General features: G+C 34.2%; 1 protein-coding gene and 1 non-coding gene across 3 annotated transcripts in view; both read right to left on the reverse strand.

Moving 5' to 3' along the window:
• LOC118199204 (uncharacterized) overlaps window positions 1-25,529 on the reverse strand; it is a 278,709-nt gene that overhangs the window by 179,983 nt on the left and 73,197 nt on the right. For both annotated transcript variants that reach the window (XM_085817787.1, XM_085817788.1), the window contains exon 2: window positions 2,240-2,608. In XM_085817787.1, coding sequence (XP_085673913.1) covers window positions 2,240-2,608 — 369 coding nt within the window. The remainder of the gene's footprint in view (window positions 1-2,239; window positions 2,609-25,529) is intronic.
• TRNAT-GGU (transfer RNA threonine (anticodon GGU)) lies at window positions 24,677-24,748 on the reverse strand. Its single transcript has one exon. It is a non-coding gene; the product is annotated as a tRNA-Thr (tRNA).

Below are 25,529 nucleotides of genomic sequence, written 5' to 3' on the forward strand. Positions count from 1 at the left end.
AAGTCTATGAAACTTTTTTTTAAATAGCTTTAGAGAGAACAGCACTGATATAGTACGTTTGAAATTATTGCTAGAAAATATAACTGTTAAGTTGTCAAAGCAGTAGGCCTCTTCTCTTATTTCTTTTCTTCCCCCAAAACTTTCCAAAATTTAGATTGAATTTACATTTATCAGCATCTTTTTTAATAGAGCAATCCTTATTCAGAGAAGGAACTAAATAAAGTCCATTGAAAATGAGATTTTTCATAAGTAACGTTCACCTTTCGTGAATACGTCAAAAATAGACTATTTAAAACTCCTTTATTTCGGGTTATCTCCTCCTAGGTAATCTCCTTGCCCCAGACCACACCCATGGTTAGCGCAGAAAGTGTATTGCACCACGACAAGAACTGATTACAGAAGAAATGTGAGAAAATTGGGGAGTTGAAAAGAAGATTTCTCAGGGCGACGGAGAAAATTATTCTCGGCGGGAGAAAAATGAATCACCCTTTGGGGGTTGTCTTTATTGGTTGCCTGGCGAAACAAGGAAGAGAAAAATCAGTAATAACCAGCATAAATCTCTCTTGTTCCCGGAGTAATTTCCTCATTTTATTTTGTATAAATCATATGGTGAATTTCTGGCTGAATCTGAAGATATATAACTGGGACTCTCTACCTAATACTCTGTATATATAACTTTTTAAATTCTGTTTAAATTAAATTAATAGCTGCGGTTACGTTTGGGTTAAAAAAAGTGCATATCTCATTTCAAACATTATGAATTATTAATGAATTTAATCTCTATTTTACTTTATTGTTTCATTTGTGTACCGTGTTACTTTTCTTTGTAGATTTTAACGGCTGGTTATGATAATTTTTAATTTTAAAAAGTTACAATGCTCATGTTCATCAGGTATAATATACGTCAAGCAGTTAAAAACAACAATACATTATAGTGTTGGTTTATTAAAAATGCTGCTAGAAGTTGGAAAAATGCTCCTGTTAATTTTGCATGAGTTGCTATTAAATCTTTCAAATTATGTTTTAGGTTTAAAAAAATACGTTTCGGTTGAAAATTTGAAATGTTTCTGCAGGATTTCGTAGATCATTGGTGAAAATACATTGGTGATGATTGGTGAAAATTTTTTATTAAAATTTTTAATTCGTTCGTTGAGTGTATTCTATGTCAAGAAAAAAATTAAGATATTTAGTCATACCATAATGGGCACGATCTTCCTCAAATTTATCTTTGCCGATGTATGAACACAATTTCACTTAGAATGGAAAAGGCGCAAAATATTCTTGCTATGAGGAGATACAAGTGTTTATCTTTTCTTTATTTTTATAAAATTACGATTGCATTTTCAAGAATACTTTACATTAGAATATGCATAAAGTTATACCGATTTCTCCTGCATGTTACGTTCGTCATTGCTGTCAACATTGTTGCAATATGTTATCGTGTCTGCGAAGGTGGGCATGATGGAAACTTATAATTCCAATAAAAGGAGTTTCCCCCCCCCTCTCCTCTGTTGTGTTGTCAATGGACTTTTACAATGATCTTTGATAATTCTTTCTTTTACAGTTTGTACAGTTCCTCACTTTGTAATTCTAAGTTAATGCTGGAAGTGAAGAATCTTAAGAACTGATAAGCGAATAATCGCTCAAGTTCGGATGACAAGAAGATAGAAGGGTAACGAACCCTTTATTATTCCAATAAGATTTAACAAAACTCCGCCTGCGAGTGTATAAACGGAGACCTTACTCGGGCTTGAACTTAAGGGACTAAGAATTAAACTAAAACTAAGATTAACTAAAGAAATATAGCCGAAGCTATGAAGATTCTAATCGAGTTGGCTACTTAACTTATTTGACTACGAAGCTTAGCAAGGGCTTGAGCACGGCCGAGTGTAATAACAACTTTGAGAGAGAGAGAGTGGCCCAAAAGGCAGACGCGCGTAAATCAGAAACTCTGATTCTCTCTGACTCTGCAACTTCGTGATTTAAATACCGCTCCTCCTCATTAAATATTCAGCAAGATTCCAAAACTACGTTCTGGCCGGAAGTAGTAAGTTGAAGTTAAGAATTTGACAGGAAAGGAATTTTAACTTAAAATTTAACTGTTAATAAAATTAACATAATCCTTACACGTTGTTTCACCACATAGCCACTAATGAATTCTGAACATAATTACTAACTTTAGAACCAACAACACACATGTAAGTGGGTAGAAATGGGATGTTATCAAACTAAAACTTACCGAATACTGTCATAAATTGTTCTCTAGAATCTTGGCTAGCCAGTGAAGACACCTGGCAAGTATATTTGCCACTGAGCTCAGTGGATGGCTTTGGTATTTTGAGGGCTCGAAACCTTGAATAAGCATCGGCGGTATTAACTGCAAAATTGAGGTCCAGTCGATTGATGAGAACCCCCGATATGTGTCTTCGGTCCAGCTCTGGAATCCATTGATAAACTGGCTCGAGATTGTCTTCAAAGAACCACTTGACAACGAGTCTGAAATCATTCTCATTGTAAGTGTAATCGCAGTCAAGGACCACATAATCCTCCGTACCATTTTGCACCCAACGGGGAACGGATAAACGTCGTATTTCAACGGAGTGTAGCACTAAAAAAAAAAAAAAAAAAAAAAAAAAAAAAAAAAAAAAAAAAAACACAGAATAATTAATTCATTTAATGGAAAATTAAATCTAAATTTTCACAAAAATACGCATTATATTTAGTATTTACTCTCATGCTAAAATTATAAAAATCTGATGTGTACACCGCATGACTTCCTTGTACAGAATATTAAATTATATTCATTTTTTTTCCATTTTATTTAAACTTATTGGATTGAATTAAATCTACTTCGCCGGCAGCGCATAAACCACAGTAGAATAATTCTATAAAATTCATTCTATTTGTTTACCACAGCGACACTCCGACGCTAGGTTCACTTAACAGTAATACATTTCGTTCATATTATATAACTCAGAATGCACAAAATTTATATCATTTAAAGGATTATCTAATTGTTGCCATATGTTTTATTCAAATACTACAATAAAGCTCGAACGATTTATAAAATAAATTAAGCAAACAAAACAAAAAAAGAAACAGTTTTTCACAGACGATTGCGTATTTCTCATGCAATTCATTCTGTTCTCACTTCGCGACAAGGCAAAAATACCTAAAAACTCAAAATATCTGTATTAACAATTACGAAGTAAATCTTAAACACTTATTTCCTCGAAAAAATTCCAGAAAGGATTAAGCAAGATTTAATTCGCAATAACAAATGAAGGCGTTATCTTTGATGTAACGAAGCTAAGTTTCTCTAGATTGGCAAAAAATCCACTATCCTGCTGTTTCAAATGTAAACAAGCTATGGCCGCCATCAAAAAAAAAATATTAGGCTTTAAAATTGTCGATAATTCTAAAATTATTACATGCAGATTTATTAAAGGCATAAAAACCTTAACCGGAAGATAAGAACAACATAATTCAATCATTTCTAAAGCAAAAAAGCTACAATTTACAAACATATAGGACTAAAGAAACTGAAATCATTGAGTCGGGTAACAGAGTGGATATGTATATAAATATAATTATATACGTTTGGTGCGGCCGATTGCAACCAAAATACGAGGTGCACATCTACATGTTATAGCAGTCCTATATACAGAATTTCAACGTTCTGAGGCTACCCGTTTTTGAGTTATGCGAGATACGGACGTAGGTACATACGTTCGTACAGACGCCACGAAAAGTTCTCTTCAGAATTCATTTTAAAGGAGTTTTATAATTTTTTTGGAGGAAAAGAGTCTTTTATTCTGTCCTTAAGTACAGATATGACGCAAAAACATCGTTAAATTTTCATTTGATAGCGGTCAAAATGGATATTTTCGTTGAAATATGGTACCTAAAAATTTTCGCGATTACAATACTTCCTTTTTACTTCGTACAAGGAAGTAAAAATGGTCCTATGTAAACTTACAAATAGCAGTAAAATAATATTTAGTTTCCATAGATTAAGTGTATTTAAAACATTTAATTCCTTCATGAAAATATCAAAAATGGAATAAATGACTATAAAGCTTATTTTGATTACTTAAGTATTTTATAGCAACATCATTAGGGCATTTCCTTGCAGCGCTTTAAGTAAAGTTTCTGAGAGTTTGCTTAGTTTTCCAGAAAGAAATTAAAGCCGTCAATAGGGTTCCTTCTATTAATACTCATTCTTCTGAAGAGTTGTCTTAACATAACTTTTAACGCCTCTACTGTATATGACAGAAAGTATAAGTTGTATAGGTGAATTTTTACATTATGGTAACTTGGAGATTTTTTGGCGAAAATTTGGCGAAAAACCCTGTTACAGCAACTTGGTAGTTTTGTTTTGGACGTCATTTTGTTTTCAAGAAGTAAAGACATGTCTTTTTTTTTTTTTTTTTTTTTTTGGGGGGGGGGGGAGAAAGTGCAGAATCGCAAACTGCTTGCCGCGTTTTTAAGAATTGCAGATACGCGTGCATGTAATCCATGTACGCGTCGACCTATTTTTACTCAGTAAACATCCCAGAATTGCACAAAAATGGCATTGCGCACACTCTTGACTTTATCCATGTACACATCGACCTATTTTCACTTAAAAAGTCAAAGAAAATTGACAAAAATCCAATTCTTCTTACTCTTGTAAAAAGCGCCAAACAAATAAGTGGGCGATTCTACACTTAGCAGCGAAATTGTTTCTAAGTGCTTATTAGCTAATAATTTCCGAATTTTTCGGAAAATGTCACATTACATGTTTCATAATATCTCATTGCTCTCAGACAAAATAATCTGTGATTCAAACTGTGTACTTCTCAGATTATTGCTAAAGTCCTAGCTAGTAACCTTTATCGCCTTACCAAAATGTCGCCAAACTACCTGTTACCATATATTCTAAAGATCAGCCGTTGAATGAGCTATTTCATCATCCTAACAAAAGATAACCGCTAAATAGGTTGGTTGATTTTGGCAAAGCAACTTTAGCGACTTTAGCGCTTGTGGGCAGAACCGTTAATAATTACAGTTCCTTATATCCTTATTTAAAAAATTATTACAAAATTCAAAGAATGAGCAATAGCAAATGATATAACTTACTAAAAAGGATGAAAAATGTCAGCGCTCCATATGCAACTAGACTTCTTGAGAAGTAACTGCATGTGCTTACTCTTCCTCGAAATTCTGAATGCATAAAAATACACGAAGAATGCTTTGCATAAACTGGGTTTTGTAGATACGCACATAGTTGTTGTACATTATGGGTATTAAAAATTTTGTACCGTAAAAAATCACTCAAAATGGGTTAATTTAAACGGTAGTTTATTTTTCATTCCTAATTTATTTTCTTATTTAGTTCTATAACTGAAATCTGTAACTCTTGCTAAATCTTGTAAGCAAAAGTATTTTAGAGTTAATCCTGTAGACAAATACAGATTTGCAGTCATGCCGATGGCTCCTGAGGAACTGTCCTACACTAGCGGCCGAGCAGAAAAGTCACTAAACACCGGCAGTTCGGACAGAGGTTCCAATCCGTTGAACAGTCTGTCTACATGCGTTCGTTGTTTTCCTCATGTGTAACATATATACGAGCCAGTTTTTCTTAGAATGTCCTTCACGTAAGCATCCCTCTCCTCCTAAATAGCTCTCGAGCTCTGCCATAATGAAGTAAACCAAAATTAAACCAGTGAGGAGCTTTAGAAGTGTTTAGGCTATTTGGTGACAATATATTACCTAAAATAGAACTGATTAAATTTCAGTTACGTATAATACTCCTTCCAGCTTATGCTAATAATATTCTAATTTGGTTTGTCTAATGGAACAAATGCATATATTTTCGGTTTTGAAGTAATTATCTGTTGGCAACTTCTACTCATTCGTATATTCTTGACACATTCAATTGCTAAAGAGTGTTCGGTGTCTGCCAACATCTTCTGAATGTCAGAAACAAAGCCTTTCAAAAATTCCTGTGATCTCAAAGGGTTTCGTGACTCTTTTAGCGTGAAAATAGTACGTACGTTACTCTCTTCTGAGGAGCAGATGAATAAAACATCAAGCGAGTTGCTTGTATGTTTGCTACACATGAAAAGTTTCCTTTTGCTACCAGACGTCTGTTTTATTCCCTAAGAGTGCAAAATCTTTCACTGTTCGTTGTTGTGAAATCTCTGTTTTAAGTTGAATATTTTTGTAACTCGGATACTAAAATCTCCACAAATTGTGGCTGTCTGGAAAGTATGTTGCTTCATAAGAGTAAGCATTCATGACAAGATGTTGTATTCTTACCGTTAGCAACAGAATAGCCGCATAAACAATGAACTAAAAAGAGTAGTACGTGTAGATTATCGATGAACAGAAAATACATCAGGTACAATTATTTATCTTAAACGTATTGTTTAAAATTGGAAATTCTAGCTGATAATTGAAACACAGCTTATCTTATAAGGTATTTCTCCCGATTTCCAGCGTGTCTTCGTGGTGTAACGGTAGCACACTGGGTCGGTATTCCAGAGGTCCGGGGTTCGGTTCCCGGCGAAGGCGTTTACTATTTTTCATCTTTTCTGCTTCCAATTAACCTAATGACTCTACAGTGGCGCCCGAACTAAAAGGGTTGTGGATGATGATTCTCCACACCCAGGTCCCCTAAAACCCTTTTTAAAGGGGAGTATATAAGGTATTTCTCCGGCTTTCCAGCGTGCCTTCGTGGTGTAACGGTAGCTCGCTGGGTCGGTATTCCAGAGGTCCGTGGTTCGATTCCCGGCGAAGGCGTTGCTAATTTTTCCTCTCCCTGGCTCCAAAATAATACATAATGTCTCTATAACCTCATATTAAGCACTGCCGACAAACGGCCGAGCGGGAAAACTGAACAATGGTAGTTTGTCCCGGAGTTCCAACCCGGCGAAGGGCTGGTTGCATGGTCGTTTTCGTGTTTTTGGCCATGCGTAACATGCATACGAGCCACTTTCTCTTAGAAAGTTCTCCATGAAGGCATCCCTTCTCTAAGTTCGCCGCTTTTTCGGATGGCACAGACTGTCTTTTCACCATCGACGAGGAATAGCTGATGTACTTTGAACTTTGTAATCGGTTACGAAATCTCGATTCTTCCTTTACGTTTTAAGCGGAATTATGGTAAGGTTGTATATAGAAAATCCCATAGAAAGAATAAGGGCCTAACTTGATATTTAATTTTTTTGTTTCTATATACGAAACTGGACCCAATGCGAATAAACATCTATGATACAATCAACCGTTTCTATTACTCGAATTAATTCATTACGAGACCTTTATAAAAGTTTAATAAACAGAAATTCGCTCATATTTCTGATACAGCGATCAAAAGTATAGATATGCTTAGTTTAGCTTTCTTGTTAATAAAAAACATGTAATGAGTCTAAAAAATAAAGAAAATTACTATATGTAGTGTTGTCTAAGCAGAAATAATGCATGATTATAAAACAATTATTAGAATGTAGGGATTGTATATGTATGATTTAAAATAATAATTACGTATGGTAGAGCACTTGAGGAAAAAAGTCAATGAATTTTATTTATCTGAAAACTTCGTAATCGATAAATAACGCCCACTTTCACATCGACGATACAAGTCTGTCGATCAATGGTGAAGGACAGTCTGTGCCATCAGAAAAAGGGGCGAACTCCCCCTTAGGGGCATAGCCCTTGTGTGATTTGACATAATTAAATAAATTGGACCTAATATTAAGCAATTTTAAATCTCAAAGGTTTTGGAGAAACATATTCTGCGTAGCCTACCAGCTGCTGACCAGCAACTCGTTTAACACTGGTTACCACTCCGTTCAGATGCCTGCAATTAGACTAGCCACATGGGAGTTACTCATTTGGAACATGAATACCAGTCAAATTTCTCTGAAAATTCCTCACGAAACATACCTGTCTTACGAAGATAGCCCTCGTGCGCTTTGCTGTAATTCATATACTTCAGTCTATTTAGTAAACATAACTGCTTGTTTCATTTAAAATGTAAGAAAATACTCCAATACTGAATGAAGCGCTTTTGTTGTTAACCAGTGTTTCTATATTATATATTTCTATTACTTTGTTCCCAATGATGTTAATATCATTGTTACATTGCTTATCTCGAAATTTCGTTTTTTGATGGACACACGTTTAGTGTCATTTATTCGTAATTTTAATACACAATACATCAATTTACTGACTTCAAAACAGCATTTAGAAATCTCAGAATAGCATCAAGACATTTATTATTAAACATTGTTCTAAATTTTTATTTAAAATTCTCTTGGGGTTAAAGAAAACGAAATAAAGTAAAATTTATCGTGGATTAAATAAAACGAAATCAAGTAAAGTTTATCTTCTTGCGAAGTATTGCAACAAAAAGGTTTTACTGTCATCGGAGATGTTATAAATGTTATTTTAGATGCTGTATCTTTAAATCTTTGTTTTATTCATAGCGCTATGGATTTCTAAGCCGTTTCAGTTTGTGTGCAGAAATAATGTATGATTACTTCATTTGAACAATAGCATGCACTATATGAAATAGTATAAAACATGTACATATATAACAAAGAATAAAGTTTCAAGAAAATCCTATCACAAAATAATGGCTTTATACTACTACGTGTTTTCTTAAAGAATTTCAGGAAACGATCTTTAAACTATAAATTAATAGATTCTGAAATATTATACAAAAGAAAAAATAAGTAGGTGAGTAGTGTTAACAGTGCAAATAAGAGTAAACGTTGCTTGGAAGGAAATAATTCAAAATGCGGTTATTGTTTTGAATGAAATATCCAAAATTAAAGAGAAATTAACCATGTGGGGATAAGAGAAAACTTCTGGCATTGCATTCGGCTAGGTAACATTCGGTCTTAAAACAAAAGCATTGCAAAGCTTGCAACCAATTAGACTTAGTCAAATCCGAAATCAAATTATAATCTCATACCCGAAACATGAATTCCATTAAATCTTCTTTATAAGCCGCTAAAGTGTGTGGCGCCGACAGTGTATTGTTGCCACTCGGAAAATGTGCGAAGACATTAACGTTTAAGCAGTTTTTAATTAACATCTCGGCCGATTAAAGTCGTACGAAGAAGAGAACTGTATCTATGGATTAGGAGAAATTTTTGGAATCCGAGGATACGCGTCTCAATTTCAACTCGGCGCCGTTCCGTAGATATTCGAGAAAAAAGACTTTGCCACTTAGCCAAATCCCTGTAATAGCGGAAACCCAAGAAAGAAAGTAGAAAATGTAGGGAAAACGTAGGGGGAAATTAGTTTTTTATTAATATATCGGCTAATTAAAGTCCCACGAAGACTCGAATGGTCAAAATGGCGTGCCGCGGACCTGCGGAATCCAACGGTGTGCTTCGCTAAGCCCGGAAGCCAGCCGTTTCGGAGAAGATAATGTTACTTCACCCCATATATATGCGGCTTAAGTGTATGTTTGTCGCCGATAGTCTATCGGTTGCTTGCGTACTAACCAGTGGGATGAAGTTGCCACGGCATAGGGTTGTCTTTCAGTTGAAACCTAGACAATTTTCTGTAAAACTTGCCTTTGCTATGACCATCAATAATTCTCAAGGCCAAACGGTTAAGCGTGTTGGCATTTCTTTACCTGCATTTGGACACGGTCAACTTTATGTTGCCTGTTCAAGAGAGTTCGTGAAAGAACGGACGTAAAATTAAAAATAATGGATGGTCCTCTGCAAGGCGAGTTTAAAAATGATGGAAAGATTTACACAAGAAATGTTGTGTACAAAAAGATCTTCGACATGTGAATTAACATTTTATTATTTAAATCACGTTTATTTATTGAGCTAGTGGTGGCTCTTAAGAAATGTACCGCCAGTGGTTTCCTTCATTGCACTCTACTTTAAGGAATTAAGCAAGTAGAAGGGAGAAACCCCGTGGGGCAGTAAGCAAAGAAGCGTCCTCGCCGCCTGCCCTGGGCAATTCAGTTTGAATTAGCCAGAGCAGGCGGCGAGGCCTTGCACAAATCATTTTAATTACAATTTATAATATCTAAAGCAGCGATCATTTGGTATGACCGCCGGGCTTTCTAGGGTTGTTATAAACATGTTAGAGGCTCTTGTAGTGTATGGATGACGTGCCCATGGGAAAGGCTTTTTTCTGGAGTCAATCTTTAGCCCACCTGTTGAGTAAGCAGACAAATACTACAATACAGGCTGTTCCCGTGATATATGTACCGAATAACAAAATAAAACTGAAATCCGGAAATAGCTTGTATCGATATTATCTTTAGTTCCAGGAATTTCATTTTTTTTTCTAATTTATGGGAATGGCAATAGAGAACTTGATTGTATACAGATAAAATGGCTTCACGCAGTGAAAAAGAAATGTGCGTTGTCTGGTATGGGAAACAAAATCTTCGAGAAAAGTTCAGAAGCTATTCCAACACGAATATAATATACCTCCACCAACAGAACAATCAATTGAAATATGGTTAAAATAGTTTGGAAAGACCGGACATGTTCTTTATAAAGAGATGCAGGTAGACGAAGAGTTTATGGAAATGTTTCCGCCATTAGAGATGTGTTTATGCCCAGTCCCAATAAATCATTTCGCTGTGTCAGCTTGCAAAGAGAAATTCTCAGGTCGTTTGTTCATAAAATTGATCTTGAATGGTTGAAACTGACTCCGTATAAGTTGCAGATGTATCAAGAAATCAAACCTAATGATCATATCGTTTGTAACGAATTTTCTGTAGGCATTCTTGTCCGTATTAATTATGAGGATGAAAGTTTTTGGAAAATCGTGTTTAGTGACGAAGTGACAATTTATCTCTTAGGTTAATTCACTTAAATACAGGATTTGGGAATCAGATCACCCACGTTGTGTAAGGGAAACTGAGCGAGGTAGTCCAAATATTAAAGTTTGGTATGCAATAATTCATAGCAAAGTGATTGAACGCTTCTTTTTCTCCGTCTCATCAAATAATTCCGGCGTTTATTTTCATATACTGAGATTATTTGTAGTACCGAATTTAGAGGAAATGCATCGAAACTTTCTTCCCAGAGGATGGGACCCGTCATTTGGCTACTTATGTGGGTGATTTCCTCGGTGAAATCGTTGGATTGGTAGAGGTGGAACAATTGGCCATCCCGTTTACCGGAAGTCACACCACTGTACTTTGTTTTCTAGGGATGCCTAAAGAATCGAATTCGTGCTGCAGAGATTTGCAACATTGATGAATTAAAAAATCGAATGATTATAGCAACAAGTACCGTTGTAGAGACATTAGGATTTTTCTTGGAAGCAGGAAAGATGAAAAATAGCAAACGCCTTCGCCGGGAATCGAACCTCGGACATCTGGAATTAAAGTTAACGGACCAGCGTGCAGAACCACTACGTGACGAAGGCACGCTAGGAAGGCGGGAGAAATACCTTATATACTCCCCCTTTTAAAGAGCGACTGGGGTTTTTAGGGGACCCATTCGTCAAATCCTGGATGAGGAGAATCCTCATCAAACACCCTTTTATTTCGGGCTCCACTCTAGAGACATTAGGATTTTTCTTGCAAGCAGGAAAGATGAAAAGTAGCAAACGCCTTCGCCTGCAATCGAACCACGGACCTATGGAATACCGGCCCAGCGTGCAGAACCACTACACCACGAAGGCACGCTAAGAAGGCGGGAGAAATACCTTATACCGTGACCTACCAAATGCTTAATAACATCGGAACGAAAATTGAGAACAGACCAGATATTCTCCGAGGAACAAACAGTGCTCATGTCCAAGTGCATTAATAATAAAACTCTTTTGAAGTGCTGAATAAAGTTCAGTCAGTCTTTTTTCCCTTTATCTTATTCTGTATTATTTGAAACATATCTTTATTCTGTTAGCAAATTATGAACACCCTGCATTTTGTAAATATTTCTGTCGAACCATTATTACTGGTTTGTACATTATTGATTTCATGCGTTATTCGCTTACGAAGATTCACACTTGCGGCTTATTTTGTGCAGGTAACATTTATCTAAAGATTATAATTTCAACTCAAGCTTCACAAATCACTGCTGTCAAAAATTCTATTTAATGATCTTTTCGGCATCTTGCAATAAATAATTTTCTACAGTTTATTTCCAATATTTTAATGAAATATGTGTAACAAAAGCAATCTGCATGAAGATTTGATGAGTTCCTCAAGACGCTTTCTAAGAGTATTCTGCATTATCAGAGTTAGTTTTATGGCTGTTCTAAGCACTTATATTCAAACAGCTCTTACTAGGGATCAGGGGAAAATGTAACAGAATTTAACCTAAATTAAGAAAATTACGTTACTATATGCAACATATTCTGGATTGCGTGAATATCTTAGATCAGAGTTTCTTAAACCTTTTTTCAGTTGCGATCCCTTTTTATCACTGAGACCTTTTCGTGACTCCCAGGACACTATTATATTTACAACAAATTTGTGGGACCTCATAAGCATTGTGCAAATCTGACATACGCGTGAGTGAAACTGTCAATTTTTTCACTTGTACTGTAACATAGTATTGCAACTTTAAGTCATTAACTTTAATTTCTAATTTTCAGACAGAGAACAATGTGCAAATTTTCAACAAGAGACGAAATGACAGCGTCACGTGCAAAGCATTGAAAATGAATGTTTATATTATAAAAAGAATGCGTCGAACTGTTTTCCTGTTTTTCTTTGTCTGTATTGTCTTATCTTTATCTATTTTCAGATACATTGTGTAAAAATATTCGGTAATTGTAAAATTATTATCATAAGTTAAAGAAATATCAAAATTCCTAAAATTTGTGGCGATCCACAGTTTAAGAAACCCTGCCTTAGATGAAGAATTGAAGAATTTCTAAGAAGTAACAGCATTTATTTAGATGAAATTCAGGGAAATCTTTTGAAAAACTGATGAACCTTCCCCATCACTTTATGATAAAACAATTACGTAGATTCCGAATTTAGTTATAGGAAAATTGTAAAATAACCACTATCAGAAGCTTCGAGAAAGAAAGAATATGGCAAAAACTATTCTCAACTTCTTTGAATTTTGTCCATGTTTTTCAGGAACTTTCTAACATTTTCCCTCAGACTTGTATACATTCTATATAGTGCTTAGCGTGTGAAATTCTATTTCCTTGCAGACATCTCCCAGGAATTACAAGTACCTTATTTCGATCACTATCTCTATCGCTTTATGTGTCCCGTCTTGTATTTTAATAAGATTTAAAACATAGTTTCTTACGGTTCTTTATAATGCCAGCTGAGGATAAATCTTACCTTGCGTTTTATTAAAAGTACGTTTTATTTTATTGAGAGTTGTCTGCTAAATTTATTTTTTAAGGTATTCCGAGCTTATACATTTTGAATTTAAGCTAAAGTCTACTTGTTAAGAGTTGCTGATGTTTAACATTTGTTTTCGTGGTATTTAGCAATAGAATTTTTGGTATAGAATATTTTATTATTGAAAAATATTATTAAATTTTATTACAATATATCTGCTTTTGGCTCTTTTTGGAAATATGTCACAAAGAAACAAGATTGAGTTTACTTAACATGTTTCTCGGAACATATGCATAGAACAAATTACGTCTATATAATTAAAAATATTCAGTTTTCTTTGCAGAGATCGGAGTTCAGCGTTTTCTTCTTACTATTGATTCAATAATTTTATATTCACGTTTTCTAGAATTTTATAATAAACATGATATTTATTTTAATGAAAGATTAGATTTTAACATATTCAAAATGACTCAAACGAATTCTGCTTGTCTTCTTACATTTTAACTAGGTTTACTAGTTACTAGGTTCTTAACATTTTAACTGGGTTTATGGGAAATGCTCGCTAAAAGTTCGGTTTTGAAACTAACCGAGATTCAATTATAATATCACAATTTTATCACAATCAGTAAAGTACGTTTTGCCTTAAAAATATATATAATGTTGCATTAGTCCTTTCTCGTAGGTAACTCGAAGAATCCGAGAAAAAAACTATAATCCGGAGAAGAAAATAACAGTAATTTTAGAGAACGCATTTTCCGAAACCTTGCTGAGGGAAATTATTAATTTTGCATAAATTAGATATCCGATAATAATGGCCTTTTGCTATACTTTTATTAGTTTCCTGTTGACAACTCTATACTATTTTAAATTGGGTGATCGAAATGATCATCGATAAAAGCTGCATTTACATATTTTAGAACATTGTATTTTTCATGACATATTTTAAGTATCATGAAACATGTACCTGCAGCTGTAAAAGGATATACAATGCATTAGTTAACTGAAGACGATCGTGAATTCGATCATCGATAGCAGCTGCAATTACACATTTTAAAACATATTATTTTTCACAATATACATTTTAATTAACTTCATAATTCTTTTATGGAGATTTTCCTTTGAATAATAGCTTTCTTATTAAATTTCCACAATTTGTTTTTCCATAATACAAAAAAAAAAAAAAAATATTTTCACAACAACTGAATTGAAAAATTCGTATAGTTGAGAGTAGATTAAAATGAATACAAGGACATCTGAAGCATGGCTAATAATCCACTTTTCCAAATATAAACTGCAGTACATATGAATTTTCTCAGTAATGAATTATAATATACTTCAGTACTGACAACATCCATCTTAGTTCAAAACCAACTACTGAGCTCCTAAAAGTGCAACGTAATTAATTTTATGGTCAGTTTAAAAAGAAAATGTTAACATGAAAAGCACAACCGCTCAGTTTCTTTCATGCCTAAATTCTTGAACACTCAGTAAAATCTCTTATTTCAAATCTCCATTTAATTCAAGCACTCGACGGCTATCTGTTTTACAAAAAAGATGTCTTTGTGGAGGACTTTCCATAGGAATCATTCATCGTCTAGTGATTCATCGCTACTCAGACAGTTGCTAAATCATTATTTTTCTTTAAAATAAGCTGTTCTTGTGATTTATCACACTTTTCTGGCAGAAATATTACAACAAACCCATGAGATTCATCGTGGCAAGGAGGCAAGGTTGCGCCTTGCCTCTTTGCCATTGGCAAGAGATTTTCAGCACCATGCAGGTAACAGTACAACTTCGCCCACTTCCGCCCCCCCCAATTTTGATGCAGAGCACCCCAGGAAGACGGGCCAGAGCGTCTGATACCAATCTTCTCCTACCAGCCACCTCTCGAGGAGACGTTCGGCTCGCCTCATATTTAGAGTGTCCCATGCCGCACGGACAGTATTCACTTAAACGCATCCATGCCTTGTTCGGGATCCTAGTTCTTCGGTACTACCGTATCCAATATGCTTGATATACATAATCTGTTTGACATTTCTAAACTTCCGAATGTATTAACTTTCCAGATCATTTCCAATAGGTAGAACAATACCAAATCACTTCCAATAAGTAGAACTTACACTTCCTGTAAGTTAAATCAATTGCACATGATCTACCTTTTGCGATTTATATTTTTTGAATTTTATTCATTTTTATAAATTACTAATAGATTAAAATAGATATGAATGTTACTTGCTGTCAAGTACAAACGAATTTTCTATTGCCTTTGGTAGTTTTGAATCTTTTTTTTATCCACTATAACTACTACCGATTATATTCACTATTTATAAATTTATAAGAAAATAAAAACATACTGGAATGTCACGGGATAATTTTAATGTAAATCTCTTAATGTTCGTGCACAGTTTCCAGCTGCAGTTAAATTGCTTTAATGAAAGAAATTAATTCATTTAAAATATATGAAATAAACAGTATATAAGAAAAATACAGAAAACAGCATGGATACAAACTATTTATCATTTTAGATTACGATGGGTCTGTTTCAATATACTCAGTTACACCTTGCAGTGCAATACAAAATCCTAAAAACAATATTCGAATAAGTCGAATTCTCACGAGGCTGAATCAGTTATCAAATAATCTAAGTCAATACGTTTTTCAGATAACAAATTAAACGGTATTCTTACTGAAATATAGAAGGCATTTTATTGGCATTATTAAAATTCAGAGATTAAACTAATTTTACTATTTAGATATATTTAAATTAAACTTACCTGAGGCTACTTGGGAAAAATAATTCAATAACACAGCTAAATAATTATTTTATGCCTTTTATGAGCTCTCTTTAACTAGCATTGTGATCAAAATTAGTCTTTGAATTAAAATAATTTTGACACTTTTTTCTTGTATATTTTCTTTAAACACGAGCAAAATACTGATAGGATGCAGTTATATTAGTGTCTGCCACAACTCATTGAAAACTGAAATATCTAATGGATATCTAATGGACTAATACTGCTAATGGATTGGCATGTCCTAACGCATATGGAAGTACAGACTTTTTTTACTTCCTTGTACGAAATAAAAATGAAGTCTTGTAATCGCGAAAAGTTTCAGGCAGCATATTTCAACGAAAATATCCACTTTGACCGCTAACGAAAGTAATTTAACGATATTTTTCCGTGTTATCTGTACGTAAGGACAGAATTAATGACTCTTTTCTTCCAAAAAATTATAAAACTGCTTTAAAATGAATTCTGAAGAGAAGTTTTCGTAGAACCTGTACGAACGTACGTACGTATCTCGCATAACTCAAAAACGAGTAGCCTCAGAATGTTCAAATTTTGTATATAGAACTGCTATAACATGTGGATGTGCACCTCGTATTTTGGTTACAATCGGCCGCACCAAACGTATATAAATAAATTTTTATATATATCCACTCTGTTACCCGGCTAAGTGATCTGTTTCTTTACTCTTATATGTTTCTAAATTGCACATTTTTTGCTTTAAAAATGATTGAATTATGTTGTTCGTATCTTCCGGTTAAGGTTTTATTGCATTTAGTAAATCTGTATGCGATATTTTTAGAATTATCAACAATTTTAAAGTTGTTTAAGTTCCGCTAAGCCTAATATTTTTTTTGATGGCGGCCATTGCTTGTTCACATTTCAAACAGCAGGATAGTGGATTTGTTGCCAATCTAGAGAAACGTAGCTTCGCAACAATAAAGAAAACTACTTCGTTTAATAATTCAGAAGTCAAACAACAAAAATCAGCGTTAATTCACAAAATTTTCACAGGACTAGTTTCGATGGTTTTACCGAACCACCATCTTCAGCTGCAAAACCGCAAATGAACAAGATAGGAAATAATGTTTAGATAAGATAAGAAAGCCTGGACAAGAATAAGCAAGTGGCGCCATCTGTTGGCGAAACCAGAACTAAAACATAATTTCTCCAAAAGCCGAAGGCAAATTTGCATTGGAATTAGGATCGTTAACTAGAACAGAAAGATTTTTATGAATGTGAAATGCCTCTAGAAAATCCAGTTCTCCAATGGAAGATGTTTTTTGAATAATTTTGGCAGCAGAAAAATTGAAAGTGTGATTTTCGGACCAACAATGTTGAGCAACAGAAGACTTCTGTGTTTCCTTTTTTCTAACATATGCCTCATGTTCTTTGACGCGAAATTTTAAGGCTCTCTTAGTTTGGCCAATGTAAATTAAACCGCACTGGCAAGGAATCCTATAAATACCCCAGGAATTCATATCCGGAATGGGGTCCTTGAGAATAGAAGTTGGAATTTTATTGATGGGAGAGTAAACAACCCGAAAGTTAAATTTCTGCAAAATATGGGCAATTTTATAGCTAATTGATGGAAAGAAGGGAATGACAACAGAATTTTTATAATCTCCTAAAATAAGAGTGTGGCTTTTAGTGTGTTGAGATGAGAATTTTTTAACTGCTTGATTAATAATGTTGGGTGAAAAGCCCCTGTCAATAGCTATTGCTTTTAAATAATTTAGTTCTTCATCAAGGGCTAGTTTGGAGGAGCAAACTTGAAGAGCACGGAAAACATAGGAATAAAATGAAGCTAACTTTTGTTTAGTCGGATGACATGATTTAATGTGTGGTAAAAGGCAAACCGATGAAGGTTTACGGTAAACTGTAGTACTGAAGTTGGATGTGTTACGTGTGACCAGAATGTCGAGAAACGGAAGAGAATTGCGAGTCTCAAGTTCAAAAGTGAACTGAATAGCAGGATCAATAGAATTCATTGTTGAAAGAACTCTATTTAAATCATCTTTATTACCTTCAAACAGGGTAAAAGTATCGTCTACGTAGCGGAATCATGCCGGGAAGTTTAAAGTTTCAAACAATTTTGATTCATAATAATGCATGTAGATATCAGCCAGGATGGGACTGAGGGGGCTTCCCATGGCTAATCCCTCAGTTTGCTTGTAATATTTATTTTGGAAAACAAAATGTGTTTGTTTCAAACAGAGTTGAGTGAGAGAAATTAGCTCATTAATTTCGATGCAAGAGAAATGAAATTCGCGAAGTCTGGTTTCTAGACATCTTAATGCACCCTCCACTGGGACATTGGTGAATAATGATTTTACATCAAAAGAAACCATGAGTAAATTACGAGGAGAAAAGTTTTTAACCTTTTTTACAAACTCTATTGAATTTTTTATGGTGTAAATGTTATTGTCTAATAGAGTGGAAAATCTAGAAACTAAATATTTAGCTAATGGATACGAGGCAGTACCTAAATTTGATACAATAGGGCGGAAAGGAATACCACTTTTATGAATTTTGGGAAGAGCATATAATCTGGCACAATTCGCAACAGATGGGATAAGCGAATGTTTTAAGTTGCTTGAAATGATTTGCGAAGATTTGATCGCAGTTTTTATTTTGGATAAGTCCGAAGGTGAAGGATCTTTAGGGATCGGATTATATGGTCCTTCGTTTAAGAGTTTAGTGACACCATCGATGTAAGTGTTCTTATCCATGACGACTATCTGGCCACCTTTGTCGGCCTTTGAAATGACAATATCCGGGTTAGAATGAATCTCGCGCATTGTAGCTCTTTCTCTCGCAGTTAGATTTGGTTTCAAAGGTTTATTATTGAATTTCACATTCTGAGCGATAAGATGCCTAATCATTTCTTTCTGTGAATCTGAAACTTTAACTTCTCACAAACCTGTAAACCCTCGATTCCAAAGATTTTCTCTCCTATCGAAAAAGCTTTCAAGTTCAGTAAAGTTTCAGATTCACAGAAAGAAATGATTAGGCATCTTATCGCTCATAATGTGAAATTCAATAATAAACCTTTGAAACCAAATCTAACTGCGAGAGAAAGAGCTACAATGCGCGAGATTCATTCTAACCCGGATATTGTCATTTCAAAGGCCGACAAAGGTGGCCAGATAGTAGTCATGGATAAGAACACTTACATCGATGGTGTCACTAAACTCTTAAACGAAGGACCATATAATCCGATCCCTAAAGATCCTTCACCTTCGGACTTATCCAAAATAAAAACTGCGATCAAATCTTCGCAAATCATTTCAAGCAACTTAAAACATTCGCTTATCCCATCTGTTGCGAATTGTGCCAGATTATATGCTCTTCCCAAAATTCATAAAAGTGGTATTCCTTTCCGCCCTATTGTATCAAATTTAGGTACTGCCTCGTATCCATTAGCTAAATATTTAGTTTCTAGATTTTCCACTCTATTAGACAATAACATTTACACCATAAAAAATTCAATAGAGTTTGTAAAAAAGGTTAAAAACTTTTCTCCTCGTAATTTACTCATGGTTTCTTTTGATGTAAAATCATTATTCACCAATGTCCCAGTGGAGGGTGCATTAAGATGTCTAGAAACCAGACTTCGCGAATTTCATTTCTCTTGCATCGAAATTAATGAGCTAATTTCTCTCACTCAACTCTGTTTGAAACAAACACATTTTGTTTTCCAAAATAAATATTACAAGCAAACTGAGGGATTAGCCATGGGAAGCCCCCTCAGTTCCATCCTGGCTGATATCTACATGCATCATTATGAATCAAAATTGTTTGAAACTTTAAACTTCCCGGCATGGTTCCGCTACGTAGACGATACTTTTACCCTGTTTGAAGGTAATAAAGATGATTTAAATAGAGTTCTTTCAACAATGAATTCTATTGATCCTGCTATTCAGTTCACTTTTGAACTTGAGACTTGCAATTCTCTTCCGTTTCTCGACATTCTGGTCACACGTAACACATCCAACTTCAGTACTACAGTTTACCGTAAACCTTCATCGGTTTGCCTTCCACCACACATTAAATCATGTCATCCGACTAAACAAAAGTTAGCTTCATTTTATTCCTATGTTTTCCGTGCTCTTCAAGTTTGCTCCTCCAAACTAGCCCTTGATGAAGAACTAAATTATTTAAAAGCAATAGCTATTGACAGGGGCTTTTCACCCAACATTATTAATCAAGCAGTTAAAAAATTCTCATCTCAACACACTAAAAGCCACACTCTTATTTTAGGAGATTATAAAAATTCTGTTGTCATTCCCTTCTTTCCATCAATTAGCTATAAAATTGCCCATATTTTGCAGAAATTTAACTTTCGGGTTGTTTACTCTCCCATCAATAAAATTCCAACTTCTATACTCAAGGACCCCATTCCGGATATGAATTCCTGGGGTATTTATAGGATTCCTTGCCAATGCGGTTTAATTTACATTGGCCAAACTAAGAGAGCCTTAAAATTTCGCGTCAAAGAACATGAGGCATATGTTAGAAAAAAGGAAACACAGAAGTCTTCTGTTGCTCAACATTGTTGGTCCGAAAATCACACTTTCAATTTTTCTGCTGCCAAAATTATTCAAAAAACATCTTCCATTGGAGAACTGGATTTTCTAGAGGCATTTCACATTCATAAAAATCTTTCTGTTCTAGTTAACGATCCTAATTCCAATCCAAATTTGCCTTCGGCTTTTAGAGAAATTATGTTTTAGTTCTGGTTTCGCCAACAGATGGCGCCACTTGCTTATTCTTGTCCAGGCTTTCTTATCTTATCTAAACATTATTTCCTATCTTGTTCATTTGCGGTTTTGCAGCTGAGGATGGTGGTTCGGTAAAACCATCGAAACTAGTCCTGTGAAAATTTTGTGAATTAACGCTGATTTTTGTTGTTTGACTTCTGAATCAGTATTTATTCGGCGTGTTATTGTGTCTTAATTACTTCGTTTACTATTTTGAATTAAACCATGCTTAATCCTTTCTGGAATTTTTTCGAGGAAATAAGTGTTTAAGATTTACTTCGTAAATTTTAACACAGATATTTTGAGTTTTTATGTATTTTGCCTTGTCGCGAAGCGAGAACTGAATTAATTGAATGAGAAATACTGAATCTTCTGTGAAAAACTGTTTCTTTCTTTCTTTTTTCTTTTTTTTTTTTTTTTTTTTTTTTTGCTTATTTTCTTTTATACATCATTCTAGCTTTATTATCGTATTTGAATAGAACATGTGGCAACGATTAGATAATTCTATTCTTTAAATGTTGTAAATTTTGTGCATTCTGAGTTATAATATGAATGAAATATAATACTGTTAAGTGAACCTAGTGCCCGAGTGTCTCTATGGTAAGCTTATAGAGTGAATTTTAAAGAATGAATTTATTCTATTGTGGTTTATGCGCTGTCGGCGAAGTAAATTCAATCCAATATGTTTAAATGAAATGCAAGAAAAATGCGTATAATTTAATATCCCGTACAAGGAAGTCATGTGGTGTACACATCAGATTTTTAATATATATAGAGGAAAACAATTTTGATTTACTCAATGTTATAGAAACCATAGTTAGGTTTAACTGGAAATGAAATCACTTTTGGAATTCGATTCACAAAAATACTTGGATATTTTCCTTCAAAGCAGCTGCGTCACTAAAGCAAACCTTGAAGTTAATGTACCTATTAGACTCATTGCGTCTATTCTAAATGAGTTTGCCCTTAAATTCAAACCCGACTTTTTACGCTACTCTATCAAAGGTAAGAGCTCCAGAGGCAGTTTAGAGAGCCTGGGGAATTTTAGACTAAAATGCCTAAGACATTTGCTGCCAGTGTCCTGTAATTACAACCAGAGCAGAAATCCTCGTGCCATTAAAAGTATGGCCATCCTTTCCAAGTTTTATACTCTGTGTGTGTGTTCGGACCATCGTGACCAATTACGGGATTATTTCCAGAAATGGGGTAGTCGTGAATCATTTTGTACATTCCACAAGATAAGAGGAATTTAAGAGCGCATTTGGAAGTCTAAGAGTTCTAAGTATGTGAGAACTGTAGAATATTTGAACAATATGTGACAGATGAAATTAGATTTGAGAAGTAAGGAATGTAAAAATCGGATTCCAAGTTTCATCTGTTCCCGTCTTATTAATTACATTTTCGCAGATGCGAAACAATTGTATAAATTTCATTAAATTTTTATATTCGTTGTAATAATAACCCGAAAGATATATTTAGTAACTTAAACTGTATTAATAAATGATCCTAGTACAATCTACCACTACGATTTAATTTTTCGTTTAGCATTTCAAAATTTTTAGGTAATATTTTTCATTTAAAACGTCTTGAAAGATAATTTCTAATATTTTTGAAACACCACTTTACGTTTCGCTTCCATACAATTATCATTCACGCGACCTGGAAAGTGTCGCAATTGAAGGTAACCAGTTTTTACCAGTTACCAGCTCTCGCACTGCCATACAACCAAAAGAAAGTTATTTCAAATTAGTCAGTTTGTCAAATAAGAGAGATTTAAAAGCGAAAAATGAACTTCTAAACAAATCAGCTTCTCTTTCTGTAAATCTATTTCTGTAAATCAATTTATACTTCAGCTCTGATATAAAATATTTCTAGCACTATAAACGATATGTTTCGATACACAATCACTTTATAAGGCATTTCTCCCGCTTTCGTAGCATGCCTTCATTCACACAACTCAATAAGTTTTAAAGCAAAAATTGCACAATTTACCAACATATAAACGTAAAAAACTGAGCTCATTGAGGCGGTCAGGAGGGTGGAAATATACATACATGTATATTTACATACGTTTGATGCCACAGATTGCAACGGAAATGGGAGGTGCACTACTAAATGTTACAGCAGGCGCCATGTTTCCACATTCTGCTTTTACTCATTTATAGATTTTACAATTAATTACATTAAATCCATTCTACAATCCGTTTTGGAAAACCAAAAGAGACCTTTATTCTGTCCGTACGTGCAAATATCATGCAAAAGCATCGTCAAATAAATTCGAAAAATCTCAAAATGGATATTTTCGTTCAAATATGATATCCGAAGTTATTCGCGATTACAATACTTAATACAAAGAAGTAAAAATGCAAATTTTCCTTTTTTCAAGTTTCTGCTCAAAGTTTAAAAGAAACAGTTTCATGAAGTGTTACTAACGATGAAAACAATAACAATATACACCAATTTTACGAGGAGATATAATATATGTATAATAGGAAATTCATAGCACTATGTTTCACTGAAACAAAGAATAATACATTAATGATACATAAGAAACATAATGTTTATCTGCTCGGTCGCTTCTCGATAGCTTTAGGGAGCACTCTCTTGTAAATGCATGAGGACTGCAGCTAATGCATTTAAATAAAGCACATATAATGTATCACTGGTTTATGCGATGTAAACGAAATTACTGCAGGCTGGAAAGAATATTTTCTGTGCAATAATTGTTATCTCCTGCATTTATGTTTTCTTATTTGTAAACAAAATTCTGATGCTCATAGAAGAATATGACTTTACATATAAATATCAATAAGTCCAATAAAAACGGAAATTAATCCATTAATCACAATTAATTTCTTTCTAATTTTTCTTTCCAACTAATTTACTTGAATTAATTGATTCAGTTTCGATTTTATTTATAGTTTTCTTTGTCTTTTTTATTTATATATATTTTTTATTCCTTTTCCATTTTAGTCATTCAATTTTTATATGGGGTGTTTCGTTTTCCTTCAGTTTGGAAACTTTCTATATTAATTATTAAAATGATTTTAAGTTTAAAAAGTTTCTTTCCATATTTTTTTTTAAATTTTTGATTTGAAATATTTAACTGTTGGTTTACCATGTTAAGTCTTTTAGAAATTCTGCTTTTCCTTTTGCTCGAATTTTATTTAATATATTTTTTTGAATTATAATAGGCTATATTTCTTTTAGTTTCCCAGTTCTTTCCTGGTTTCGTACTTGAGAAGTCTTCTTATAATGTTTATTATTACAATTATTTTTTAGGGTCACGTCAGAGCAGATTATTGTTTTATGATAATTTAAATTAAAATCATTATGAAAAAACTATTTTTTTTAATTTTATCTTTGTTGCCCTTTTAGAACACTTTTATTTTAATTCTAATCATTAACTTTAATTATAAATTTCTTTTATTTTTTATTTTGAATTGCTCTAAGAATTGACAGTCATCTAGATATAATTCACAAATGTGGTTGCTGTAATTCTTTAGGTGCTCCTTGAAAAATGTTAAGGAATTTTCAACCTATTTTCATATTTTCAATTTTATGTACAGTAATTTTATTGAACTGTTTATATTTAAGTTTTGATATGTGTGTATTTCTCTTTGAATTCTTACCTATTTCATGATCTTGTTTTAATTTAATTATTACCTCTTGATTATTCAAGTGACTTCTCATCATACTGTGCGACTTTAATTACACAGAATGTCTCAAAAGGTCGTTGCCAAACTTAGCATGCTGGTCCGTCATAACATGACAAAATTTACATAGGAACATTGTAGAGTCATTAGGTTAATTGGAAGCAGGAAAGATGAAAAATATGCAACCGCCTTCGCCGGGAATCGAACCACGGACCTCTGGAATACCGGTCCAGCGTGCTACCGTTACACCACGAAGGCACGCTAAGGAAATGGGAGAAATACCTTACTTCCCTTTTTAAAGGGTGACTAGGGTTTTAGGGGACCTAGTCGCCAAATCCTGGGTGCGCAGAATCATCATCCACAACCCTTTTAGTTCGAGCGGCACTTGTAGTGTCATTAAATTAATTGGAAGCAGAAAAGATGAAAAATATGCAATCGTCTTCGCCGGGAATCGAACCACGGACCTCTGGAATACCGGCCCATCGTGCTACAGTTACACCACGAAGGCACGAGAGGGAAATGGGGGAAATACCTTATAACATGTGTCAGAAATTTCGAACAACAACCGCTAGCGGGCAATGTTCGCAAGCGTAGAGGGAAGAAAGGAAGGATGTGGAAAGACGTGCTAATAATGACTTTTATTATAGAATATGGTTATTTCACAGAAGTTGTTCAAAATTCCTTCCATTCGCCACAATGCATCCTGCGCAACGTCCACGCATGGACCCACAGACCCATTCAAAATGTGCTGTGTATCACGGACACATGCTGCCTTAGATATATATATATATACTTGTATATAGCAAGGAGTGGTAGAGTTTCCTAGTGTCATCCTAAGACACATTCTGCCAGGCATTCGTCAGTTGTCGCTCCATATCTGCGATATTTTATGGTGTCCGAATCTGACGGCCTATCATGTCCCAGACATGCTCGGTTGGTGAAAGGTTTAGTGATATTACTGGCCAAGAAAGAGCATCAACCTCATGGAGACGGTCGAGAGATATGCGAGCGGTATATAGCCTGGCATGATCTTGTTGGA

Source organism: Stegodyphus dumicola, chromosome 5 (assembly GCF_044657685.1).
Source record: "Stegodyphus dumicola isolate Sdum_Otavi_A_Nest chromosome 5, ASM4465768v1".
Classification (NCBI taxonomy): domain Eukaryota; kingdom Metazoa; phylum Arthropoda; class Arachnida; order Araneae; family Eresidae; genus Stegodyphus; species Stegodyphus dumicola.